This window comes from Labeo rohita, chromosome 17 (genome assembly GCF_022985175.1).
Source record: "Labeo rohita strain BAU-BD-2019 chromosome 17, IGBB_LRoh.1.0, whole genome shotgun sequence".
NCBI lineage: Eukaryota > Metazoa > Chordata > Actinopteri > Cypriniformes > Cyprinidae > Labeo > Labeo rohita.
The window spans coordinates 7,242,070-7,255,866 of NC_066885.1; the positions used below are offsets into that span (position 1 = coordinate 7,242,070).

Here is a 13,797-nt window from a genome sequence, read left to right on the forward strand (position 1 = left end):
TTATATTCAGGTGTGCATAATTATTAGGCATGTGTTCTTTTACAGATAAAATGAGCCAAAAAAGATATTTAACCCAGACTGAAAAGTCCAAATTATTAAATGCCCATGAGAAGGATGCAATACTAATGCATTACAAGAATTTGCAAAGTTAAGTCTTGACCATTGGACAGCGAAATGCTTGTTGAGTCTGCATGGTCAGAAAAAACAGGAGGAGAAGAAAAGATGCATGTTAACTGCAAAAGAATTAGGAATTAAGGTGAAGAATTAGGTGTGACACCATCAGGAACCGTTTCCAGTTCTCCAGCGCCACCATTTTCCAGAACTGCAACCTACCTGGAGTCTTCAGAAGTACAATGTGTCAGGTTCTCAGAGACTTTGCTTGGTAAAAAATCCTAAAAAATGCCCCTGACTTAATAAGAGTAACAAGCTGACGTGTTGTGAAATACATGAAGACAGTTTTTTTTTTTTTTATAGGCTTTATAGATAGATAAGTTGAGAGTGACTGTTGAAGGACAAGCATCACATCCTCTTGTTCCTCTGATTCAAGAATTTATCTTCCAAAATCTGGCAGTAAGCTTTGGGAGTTCATTTTAGTCCATCTCTGCAAGTCAGACTTTTCAGGATAGGAGACTAAACATGAACTCCCAAAACTTACTGCCAGATTTTGGAAGATAAATTCTTGAATCAGAGGAACAAAAGAATGTGATGCTTGTCCTTCAAGAGTCACTCTCAACTTATCTGTCTGGATTTTTTACCAAGCAAAGTCTCTGAGAACCTGACACATTGTACTTCTGAAGACTCCAGGTAGGCTGCAGTTCTGGAAAATGGTGGCGCTGGAGACTAAACGGTTCCTGATGGTGTCACACCTAAATCTTCAACTTAATTCCTAATTCTTTTGCAGTCAACATGCATCTTTTCTTCTCCAACATGCAGACTCAACAAGCATTTCGCTGTCCAATGGTCAAGCCTTAACTTTGCAAATTCTTGTAATGCATTAGTATTGCATTCTTCTCATGGGCATTTAATAATTTGGACTTTTCAGTCTGGGTTAAATATCTTTTTTGGCTCATTTTATCTGTAAAAGAAAACATGCCTAATAATTATGCACACCTGAATATAAGGAGCTTTTCACTTCCAGCCTTCAGGACAGTTATATATCACATATAAATGATTAGATACAAAATTAACAGTAGTTATTAAGACTGAAGTGGTTTGGAATTGGTAAAACGTGTTTGGAAAAAAAATATGACCAGAATATCAACATGCCTAATAATTCTGCACGCAGTGTAGAAGAGTAGTGTTCGCGAACAAACTTTGACTTTGGCTTGCAAATGCCTTATTGAGAAATCCTTAATTAAATATGTACAGACTAACTAAATAAATAAATAAATAAATAAATAAATACAGATACATGGATGAATAATAAATAAAAACGTTCTTTCTTTTTGCATAGTTTGACAAAATAACAGGCTGTTGAAAATGATGCAAATTAAAATGTATAATTAAATTTATAACTAATTAAATATATGTACAGAATAAATCAATTAAAAAAATAATGTATACTAAATAAAAAAAGATAAATAAAATAAATAAAAAAGAATGAATAAACAAACTTATAATAAATTAAATATGTACAGATAAAATAAATAAATAAATAAATACAGATAAATCAAAAATGTTTCAAGCATGCTTGGCATGTTATTAGCATGTTTCAAGCATTATTAACACGTTAATATGTTGCTAGCATGTTTCTAGCATTATAAGCATGTTGTTAGCATGATTAGCATGTTACTAACATGTTAACATGATTAGCATGTTGCTAACATGTTAGCATGTTGCTAACATGTTAGCATGTTAACATGTTTCTAACATGATTAGCATGTTGTAATCATGTTTCCAGCATTACTAGAATGTTAACGTGCTGCAAGCATGATTAGCATGTTGTTAGCACATTGTTAGTATGATTAACATGTTACCATTTTTCTAGCATAATTAGCATGTTGTCTAACATTATTACTGTTATGTTAGAAATATAATTGTAGCATTATTAACATGTTGTTAGCATGTTGTTAGCATTTACATGATTAACATGTTGAAAGCATGTTTCTAGCATGATTAGCACGTTGCAAACATGTTTCTAACATTAACATGTTCGCATTTTGTTAACATTTAACATTAACATGCTTTTAACATTTTTCTAGCATGATTAGCGTGTTGATAACATGTTTTCTTACACGATAGGCTTGTTGCTAACATGTTTTTAGCATTATTAACACACTGTTGGCATGTTTTTTTACATCATTGACATGTTGTTAGCATTTGGCTAACATAGATTTAACATTATTAACATGTTGTTAGTATGTTTATAGCATGGTTAGCATGTTGTTAGCATGTTTCTAAGATTTTTACCATGTTAACATTTTGTTAACATCTAGCATTATTAACTTTTTTAGCATGTTGTTAGCATTTTTCTAGCATGTTTAACGTGTTGATAGCATGTTTATAACATGATTAGCATGTTGGTAGCATTATTTGCAATTTGTTAGCATGTTTGTAACATGAGTAGCATATTGCTACCATGTTTCCAACATTATTAACATGTTAACAATTTGTTAACATACTTTTAGCATTATTAACTTTGTTAACATGTTGTTAGCATTTTTCTAGCATGATTAACCTGTTGATAGCATGTTTGTAACATGATTAGCATGTTAGCACGTTTTTAGCATGATTAGCATGTTGCTAGCATGTTTTAGCATTAACATGGTGTTTGCATGTTAATAGATTGAAAAAAAAAGTTTGAAGAGTAGATCAGCAACAAGTCAGTTTTAAAATGTATTATTTTCTTATGAGATGCATTTCAGCTCAGAAGATTCTTAAAGACGTGCACAAAGCAATTTGCAAAGGAAATCCCCTGTATTTGAGCGCTCACAATGTGTCTCGGCAAGTTGTAATTTAGTCACATTGAAAGGCGAACGTCTGTTTATGTGTAATCATTCCCGTTTCTTGTGCTGCACTTCCTTCAGCTCCTCGGTGTGTGAATGGGAGCTTCCCTCAGGCATGTTCGGTAGCAGCATGTAATTCTAACTCATGTCAGAATCCCTCTTTATGACGGCAGAGCTAATAATACAAACATGTTTTCTGTCACACAAATCAAAAAATAAATTACTTTTTCTGAAGACCTAGTTTAATATTTCATCTCAAGCATTCCCTTTAATGACACATTTCCTTAATAAACAAGCACACTAACTTTTTGGAGGAAAAGCCATTATTAATATAAAAAATGTTTATTTGTGGTTAAAACGATGCCTAAAATGATGAACAGATATTGTGTACATATCAACAATTTTACCTGTTTTAATTTATTTTTTATTATTTTAACCTTTTTTTTGTTTTTAACTTTATGTAATTAACAGCTTCACAGTTAATTTTTAATAATTAAAGGAAGTATTAATAATTGTACCTAATCGTTTTAATTTATTTTAATTATTTTATTATTTATAATTATTAAAAATAATTTAATATATAATTTAATGTATTACTTCATTTTAAGTACAATTTAATTTCATTACATGCAATACTTTGCTCACATAATTTATGCAATCCATTTAAGTATAATCATTTTTATTTCATATAATAATTTTTATATAATTTTATATACAAAATATTTAAATAAAAACATTAATTCATTTTAAGTACAACTTAAGTTTGCATTATATGCAATATTTTTTAATACTACTTTTTATGTACTAATTGTAATTTTATGCATTTGAATTTCACTTCATTTTAAGTACATAAGTTTCATTTTAAATACTTTTTTTCATGTAATAATTTTAATATAATTTTATATGAATTAAAATAAATGTAATATATATATTTCAATTCATTTTAAGTACAATTTTTTTATTATATATAATACCTTTTTCAAATTTGTAATTTTATGTAATAATGAATCATTTTATTTGGTTAATAATTGTATGATTCTTTTTATTTATTTATTTATTTATTTATTTATTTATTTATTTCTAAGTATGAACACTATTAACAGTGATGTTTTTCTTAGTAAATACTAATAATAATGTCCACAATTTGGGATGCTGGGATGTCCCTCATGTCACTCACCTGGTATAATTGAATTATATTGTGAACATATTAATTTTTTTTTTTTCTTAATTTTATGTATAATGTATATATATATAGCTTTTTATGAGAAATTATTTTTTTATTGTAGGCAAGAAAATTTATTATTCTTAATTTTATGTGATAATTAATAATTATATAATCATTTTGTTTGATAACTAACCCTGAGTATGAAAAATACCACTTTTCTTAGCAGCTAGCACTAGTAATGTCTACAACAAGTCTATGTTCAGTGCAAAGCATGCTGGGATGTCGCTCGATCATGTCACTCACCTGGGGTAAAGTCCGACACCCACGTCCTGCAGCTCTCCATCACTGATGCTGAAACAGTTGCAGGTCACCTGTGTGAAAACATGAAAAAATGCCATAAGACAGACATCTCTGCATCTCTTTGAGAACATGATATTCTCCTTACCTCATTAGTTCTCTGTTGTTAATTTGACTATTTGTGTCTTTTTCCCCCCACTGAGACAGAAATTATGCAGCCTGCCAAAAACCATTCATGCAAATCTAAATGAACTCATGATTTGGTGATACCAGACTGGAATAAGTTGTTCTGATTTCAACCAGATCCCAGATGTTCATTATCAATCCCCACATGGAAGAGCACGAGGGGCTCATTGAGTGAGATGTGTGTGTGTGTTTGTCCGGTCTGATTGCTGCAGGGATGCTATGCTGCAGAGTTCAAGCTGGACAGAGTCCATCTCCTGGAGAGACGGGGCAAACACGTCCATAACGACTCACAGCAACCCCAAATGAGAGAGGAGAGGATGGCACTGGGCGATTCTGACGGGTTTTTAGATTGGGCTCCACGGGATACATGAGTGACGTGCGGAAGGAGAAAAGCAAACAGAACACACTCACAAATAGACAGTGTGAGCGTTGTTGACACGGACAACACAGTGTGTGATTTCAGGCACTGAGAGAAATATTACAAAACAATCAATTATTAACACTGAGAAAACGCATCCAAAAATGAACCCAATCGATTGTGCTGTGGGGTCGCAGATGCCACTGGATGTTTAAATAAATCATAGTTTAATAGGTCTGTACTCTTAAAGGGAAAGTTCACCCATAAATAAAAAAAAACTGTCATGATTTACTCACCCTCATTTCATCCCTGTTTAACTTACTTTCTTCTCTGGGAAACAAGAGATGTTTACACTGTTCATTTCCATAAAATGAAAGTGAATGTGAATTGTGTAACAACATGTTTTCTAAAACTAAATCTATTAAAAATCGGTTTTGTTAATTAAGTTTAATTATCAGAAAAATCTAATCTAAATAATAGATAACTTAAAACTTAACCCAAAACCTAAAAATAAATAAATTAATTAATTAAATAAAACAAGTTTAAGTACTAAAATTACTAACACTAAAACTTAAATAAGCAAACAATAAATAGCAATAACAAAATAAATACTAAAATAAAAAAATAAATAAAAAAAGAAGCTAAACAGAAGTATTTACAAAAAAACTAATAAAAAAAGGACAAAAGCACATAACTAAAACTTAATTTAAAATTAAAAACAATTTGAAAGCTTAACAATTAAATATAAAAATAACAAAAATAAATAATTTATGCCTTGGCAACTAACTAAAATAAAATGAGTGAAAATACTAAAATCAATCAATAAAAATAAAAATGAAGTTAAATAGAAATATTAATAAAAAACAAATTAATATAACACAACAAGCATATAACAAAACTAAAACTTACACTAAAATTAAATTAAATTGTTTGAAGGCATGAAAACTGAATATAGAAATAACAAAAATAAATTAATTAATTACAATTAGAAAGGTTGCCTTGGCAACTATCTAAAATAAAATAAGTTAAAATACTAAAATCAATAAAAATAGAAAACGAAGCTAAATAGAAATATTTATAAAAAATATAATAAAAATGGCAAAAGCACATAAACTAAATTAAAAATAAAATTAATTTAAAAATTAATAAGCATAAACAATTTATATGAAACTATAAAGATAAACACTAATACAAAATATTTAATTACATAATAGTTTAAAATAATACTAAAAAACAGAGCTATAGGGAAGATATTCAGATTCACATTAAAATTTAATGAGGGTGAATAAATGATTAAGGCATTAATTGATGGACTGGAGTGGTGTGGATTACTGTGATGTTTTTATCAGCTGTTTGGACTCTCTTTCTGACGGCACCCATTCACTGCAGAGGATCTATTGGTGAGCAAGTGATGTAATGCAAAATTTCTCCAAATCTGTTTCAATGAAGAAACAAACTCATCTACATCTTGGATGGCCTGAGGGTGAGTAAACCTTCAGCCCACTTTCATTTCTAATGAAATATTTCTCGAGACTGCATTATAATAGTCATAACCACAGGCATACTGACCCAGAATTTGCCCCGATCGAGCGCAAACATCACCTCATCGCCAATGAAGAGCGTCAAACTCTGACTGATGCGAATCGATTTAAATAAACCAAAAACAGTACCACGCACACAAGATAAAAGAAATGAAACGGTTGACAGGCGAAAACACCCACAGAGGCGTCTTCATTGATGTTGCCCTTATATTTATCGTTGAAAACATACTTCTGGCACATGCCCAACTAATTAATGGCTAATATATGTGCGGAGCTGCTGGGGAGACTGGCGGCTCCTCATGTGGCGCCGTTGCAGAGTCTTTCATGTGGGGAGCGTGAGATGGGTTTCAAAAGGTGTGACTGAACGACTGCTTGGCCGTGGACTCGCTGACGACAGGTTGAAGAGCGTGTTTGTGTGCATACAGTATAGGTCTCGAGGCGTCTCGCTCCACGTATCTGCACTCCACAATCGAGAAATGGATCCAGGGCTAAAGCATACTGTATAAAGCATACCGGCTCCCATTGAAGTCCACTATATGGAGAAAAATCCTGGAATGCAAAGTGTTTATTCTGGAAGTAATCTTCTTCTGTAATCTTCTGTAAGAATCTTGACAGGATCATCTAATACTGTCATTATAGCTTATTTAATCTGATCAACATCATATGCAATACAGGAAAAAAGCATGAAAGTTAGCCTTTGTTTGAAAACCAAAGACAAAAACAGAGTCACGGTTCAGAAATGTCCACTCATCCTATTTTGGTTATATGCCTCATGTATTGTTTTCTAAATTCTGGAAATAAAATCATGCAATGCAGGAAAAATGATCTCTCGTAATTATAATAGGAACCAAAAAACAAACATGGACGATGTGAGATAAATAAATCATTGTGAAACCATCCAGATCTGAATGTGAAAAAAGTGTTAACATCTGCCCAAGTAAATGTAAGAAGACCTCTGTGCAACATAAAAACTGACAAACTGACAAAATGACATTGTATTCATTTGCATTTGCTTTGGCAAGTGGTGAAGTTCTCAAAAGAGCAATTCGGGCAAAGAGAAGTACTGCAGGACAAACAAAGACGGGTCAAAAGACCCACATTAAAGATTGTAAAATATCAAAACATACAGTATATGCTAAAATGAGGAAAGAGAGAGACAGAGAAAATAATAATTTTGTGCAAGTATTTAATGGTTGAATTTTAGAAAATAAATAAATAAAATATTATATTTTGCATCAAAACAATGCCTGTTTTAATGTCCATTAAGACTGTGATGTTGTGATATGATTTTAATTAAAATACATTTCCCCCATGACATGCTTGGACATAACCAATGTTAACTAATGTACCTTACTGTAAAGGGTTTTTTTTTTTTTGTATTTTGTATATTTATACATTTAATTAATTGTATATTTTACATATTTACTTTTTTACATTTAATAATGTAATTCAAAATATGCATCACTTTCTTGATTTAATGGATGGATGGATTTTTGAACAATGGATGGATAGATGGATGGATGGATGGATGGATGGATGGATGGATTTTTGAACGATGGATGGATGGATGGATGGATGGATGGATTTTTGAACGATGAATGGATGGATGGATGGATTTTTGAACAATGGATGGATAGATGGATGGATGGATGGATGGATGGATGGATTTATGAACAGTGGATGGATGGATGGATGGATGGATGGATTGATGGATTTTTTAACAACTGATGGATGAATGGATTTTTGAACAGTGGATGGATGGATTTTTAGTTTAGTTCAGTTTAGGATTTTTAAACAATGGATGGATGGATTTTTGAACAGCTGATGGATGGACAGATTTTTGAACAATGGATGGATGGATGAATGGTTACATTTTTAACAATGGATGGATGGAGTTTTGAACAACAGATGGATTTTTGAATGATGGATGGATGGATGAATGGTTGGATTTTTGAACAATGGATGAATAAATGGATTTTTTAAACAATGGATGAAGGATGGATGGATTTTTGAACAATGGATGGATGGATGAATAGTTGATTTTTGAACAATGGATGGATGGATGGAGTTTTGAACAATGGATGGATTGTTGAACGATGGATGGATGGATAGATTTTTGAACAGTGGATGGATAGATGAATGGATTTTTGAACAGTGGATGATGGATGATGGATTTTTGAACAGTGGATGGATGGATGGATGGATGGATGGATGGATGGATTTTGAACAATGAATGGATGGAGTTTTGAACAATGGATGGATTTTTGAATGATGGATGGATGGATGGATGAATTGATAGATTTTTGAACAATGGATGGATAAATGGATTTTTGAACAATAAATGGATGGATGGCTGGATGATGGATTTTTGAAGAGTGGATGGATGAATTTTTGAACAATGGATGGATGGATGGATGGATTGATTTTTGAACAGTGGATGGATGGATAGATGGATAGATGAGCAAGCCACAGGGGACAATAATTTTATGCATGACAGACTTCCAGATTGGAGCTTTTGGTCTATTACTGGAAGTCAATGATTGCACCTCCAGTAATAGCCAACGAAATGGAAAAATTAAACTAAATATGTCCATTTTCATTGATTTATTTAATTTCTTATTCAACTTTTCTCAAGTGGATAACTGATGGCTCAAAAATGACTATATATAATGACAATATTTTTCCTATTTAAAACTTGACACTTCTGTAGTTACATTGTATACTAGAACTGATGGAAAATGAAAAGGTGCAATTATCTAGGCTGATATGGCCAGGAACTATACGCCGAAAAGAGAGTATAGTTCCTAGACATATCAACCTAGAAAATCGCACCTTTTCATTTTCCATCCATCTTTGTACACAATGTAACTACAGAAGAGTCAAGTTTTAAATAGGAAAAGTATCAAAACTTCTTGGTAATTTTTGAGCGAGATGCTAACGGTCTAATCGGATTCAATGACCTATGCTAAGATATGCTAAAAGTGCTACCGCCAGACCCAGAGATCGGCTGAATGGATTCGAAAACAGTAAAACTCAACTGTTTAACTCTAGGGGAGTTGGAAAATGAAAACAAAAAAAAAAAAAAGTGGAGTGTTCCTTTAAAACACAGCATCTTCATGAGACACCTTCATGAGCTATATGTATATTTTTAGATAAACACATCCCTTTATAATACAATATACACTATACTGAACATGTAAAATCAGAGCAACCATCTGTGTTGGAAGTTAACATCTGATACCTGAAGGAGATATTTTACAGAGCTCATTTTCTCAAAAGCACTGTGCTGCACTGACATCATGCACACCAACTGTACTACAGACCTGTTACCAATGGTGTGAATCACTCCTCCACATTTCCTGCCAGAATGCGCCATCTGCACATGCAAAACATCACACTCAGAGTAAAGGAAGTTGTTTTTGAACTTATAATGGAGAAGATCGCTGACAGGGTTTTGAGGGCACTATGGAACAGCACTGATACAGATGGAGCAAATTCTCTCAAAACTGCTGTTGCCTATTTGGACTGATGGCATATCATCTCTCCAATGTACGGTACATATAATTGAATTAATTAACTGGAAAGATTAAACACAGTACCAATTAAAAGTTTTCGAACAGTACGATTTTAAATGTTTTTTCTTCTCTTCTGCTCACCAAGCCTGCATTTATTTGATCCAAAGTACAGCAAAAACTTTTTTAAGAAAATATTTATTTTTATTTTTAAAAATATTTTTACTATTTAAAATAACTGGTTTCTATTTGAATATATTTTAAAATGTAATTTACTCCTGTGATTTTAAAGCTGAATTTTTAGCATCATTACTCCAGTCAGATGATCCTTCAGAAATCATTCTAATATTCTGATCAAAAAATAAAATAAAATATAAATATAAATATAAATATATAAATATATATATATATATATATATATATATATATATATATATAAACTGCTGAGTTTAATTTTTTCAGGTTTCTTTGATGAATAACATCTCTAGTTCAGGTTCATTCAGTTCAGTTCTTGTGCACTTGCATTTACAAAGGCAAACTTGAACTAAAATAACGTGACTGCTAAAGAAAAATGTAAGTTATGTCCATAACTTGGCAGATATATACATCGCAAAATGCAAACATCTTACATTTAGAAAGTCATTGGTCAATAGCACCCGCTCACATCTGCACTGGAAAACCCTGTTAAAACCCAAAACAGCCCAGTTTATTCACATTCCTGAAAACTACACAACGGAGCAAAGCTTCCACATACATATACTAAAAACCCTCCAAAAAAAGTCAGTCTCTATCCATCTTAAGGGGAATATCCATCCAAAAATTGAAGTTCTGGGCCTCATGTTGTTCCAAACCTGTATGATTTTCTTTCTTCTGTGGAACACAAGGAATTTGGAGGAATTATGAATGTTGATGCTGCATTTTTCCATGAAATGAATACAGTGATCAGGGCCCTTCAAGCTCCAAAATGATCCAAAAAAAAAGCACCAAAAATGTGTTCTATAGAACTCCATATTTCAAGTATTGAGATACAAGTGATGAGAAGATTTTTATCATACACTATAACTCACATTTTGGCCTCTTCCTGACATAAACCCATTATATGGTTCCCAGGTCACTGAATGCTTTTTTTGTACGGAAAATATGGTTTGTACGATTAGCAAAAGTTTACATTCACCTTGCAGGAATCCACAAAATGTTATTTATTTTATCAAAATAAGAGGGATTCTTCGATTTCTGAGCATTTTTGTGTATTTCAACCCTTTCCAACAATGACTGTATGATTTTGAGATCCATCTTTTCATGCTAAGGACAACTGAGAGACTCACATGCAACTATTACAAAAGGTTCAAACACTCACTGATGCTTCCATAAGGAAATGCAATGCATTAAGAACCAGAGGTGAAAACTTTTGAACAGAATGTAGATGTGTACATTTTTCTTATTTTGCCTAAAAATCAATTTTAATTTTTTAGTACTGCCCTTAAGAAGTTACTTAGTTTCCCAGAAGACAAAGTAAATTAAATTTAAATTTACATTCATTTTATATTCAGTATAATATGGTTACGTTTAGGTTTGGGGGTAGAGTTAAGGGATCTATTTTTTATTTTATTTCGGCATTTGAAAAAAATTTTATTAAGCAAGGCTGCATTGAATTGATCAAAAATGAGAGTTAAGTAAGTATAAATAAACTTGCAAATTCATTAAAAATCACGTTTCAATTTCAAATAAATGCTATTTTGAAATTTCTATTGAAAAAGCAAAAGTTTTCAACGTTATTATGCCTATAAGAAATGATTCTTAAGCATCAAATCAGCATATTATTATGATTTCTGAAGGATCATGTGACACTGAAGACTGAAGTAATGATGCTGGCAATTCAGCATTTCATGACATAAATATATTTAAATAGAAAATAGTTCTTTTAAATTGTCTAAAAAGAATATTTTACAATATTACTGTTTTATATAAATGCAGCCTTGCAGAGACTTCTTTTTAACAGTACATACATCTGTCACACTGGCTTTGTCTCCCAGGACGGAAAGAGCACTAAATGAGTATTATGATCTGTTATAGCTCAGTTGCAAAACCCGAGCTTGCTGACACGAAAGCACAAGGCTGTTACTGTCAGCCCAAAAAATGCCAGCCACGCCAGAAGACACGCAACTCAAAACCAAACCGCAAACGCTCTCTGGACAGCAACCAGAACTCTGTCAGAGCTCATCAAAAACAAAGAGGCTCCCTGGGAAATATAACAGTGCACATCTTTGTCCGAAGGCTGTTTTACATGTACTGAAGGGCTGCCCATCAAAAACAGAAAACAAAGGCAAAAACAAAGGAAGAAAGCCACGGCCAGCAACTGAATTACATTACAACAACACCACCGTCTCCACTCCGTCTCATCAACGCACCTGCTTTCTACCGGGATCAAAGCAGGTGGCTCCATCACGATGGCAGGCGAGATGGTGAGGATATCTGGTTTTGAGGAGGCTTTGGAGCCTCCACCACTCAATATAATAAATAGGTTTCTGCTCTTGTCTGGCCCTCCCCTCAGATCTGCAATGCAGCCCAGGGGTCTCGCCGCAGCTCACAAACCTGAGTCGTGAGGAGTGTTTTTCAGATGAATCTGACGCGCCAGGTCTCAGAGAGAATGTCTTTAATCAAAGGCTGTCTCCTCTTTCCACCGGAGGTAAAAATCTATACATTTGTAGCCTTTGGGGAGACATTAGGTTTCTGACTTGGGCTAATTTTTCTTTAGACAATCTTGGGAGAAAATTAAATTGTGTCATGAGGGGATACATCAGCTCTTTTTTCAGAACTTAAAGGCCTATCTAAAGTGAATTATAAAATAGATAGGATGAGTTCTGGATGATGATTGGTCTATAGAGCATTCCAGCCAGACAAAACAAAAGACAGTGACAGCTATGGCAATAAAACATCAGCTAATGTTCATGTCTTCTGTTTATTCATAAGGATTAAACAAGAATATTATTATATATATTTATTATTATAAAATTCATTTCTAATCTTGAATAACCATGTTTACGATTTTTTATGTTTTTAAAGAAGTTTCTTCTGCTCACCAAGCCTGCATTTTTTGATCCAAAGTACAGCAAAAACTGTACAATTCTGAAACATTTTTACTATTTAAAATAACTGCTTTCTATCTGAATATATTTTAAAATGTAATTTATTCCTGTGATTTCAAAGCTGAATTTTTAGCATCATTACTCCAGTCACATGATCCTTACAAAAAAAAGCGTTAAAAATCTGGTAGTGTAAGAATGAACAATACTTCTATAGCATTTATTCATCTTAGTTCATGTTAATTTCAGCATTTACTAATGCATTATTAAAATCACAAGTTGTGTTTGTTAACATTAGTTAATGCACTAATGAACTAACATGAACAAACAATGAACAACTGTGTTTTTATTAACATTAACAAAGATGAATAAATAGTGTAGTAAATGCATTGTTCAATCATGTTAGGTAATACATTAAATAATGTTAACAAATGACACCTTATTGTAAAGTGTTTCAAATAAAATAAAATAAAATAAAATAAAATAAAATAAAATAAAATAAAATAAAATAAAATAAAATAAAATAAAATAAAATAAAATAAAATAAAATAAAATAAAATAAAATAAAATAAAATAGTAGTTTCATGTTATAGCTAGCAAACTCTACAAGCATTTCTATTCAAATTTCCCTTTTTAGTGCTACCTAATGCACTTTCTTTGTTTTGTTTCACCAAATATACAGATAAACTATTAAGTATTTTACTGTCATT

At 32.1% G+C, this 13,797-nt stretch overlaps 1 protein-coding gene across 1 annotated transcript in view; it reads right to left on the minus strand.

The window, feature by feature from the left end:
* Nucleotides 1-13,797, minus strand: part of smyd3 (SET and MYND domain containing 3) — a 205,825-nt gene that overhangs the window by 50,731 nt on the left and 141,297 nt on the right. The window contains exon 6 of the mRNA XM_051133022.1: nucleotides 4,414-4,481. Within this exon, the coding sequence (XP_050988979.1) occupies nucleotides 4,414-4,481 (68 nt within the window). The remainder of the gene's footprint in view (nucleotides 1-4,413; nucleotides 4,482-13,797) is intronic.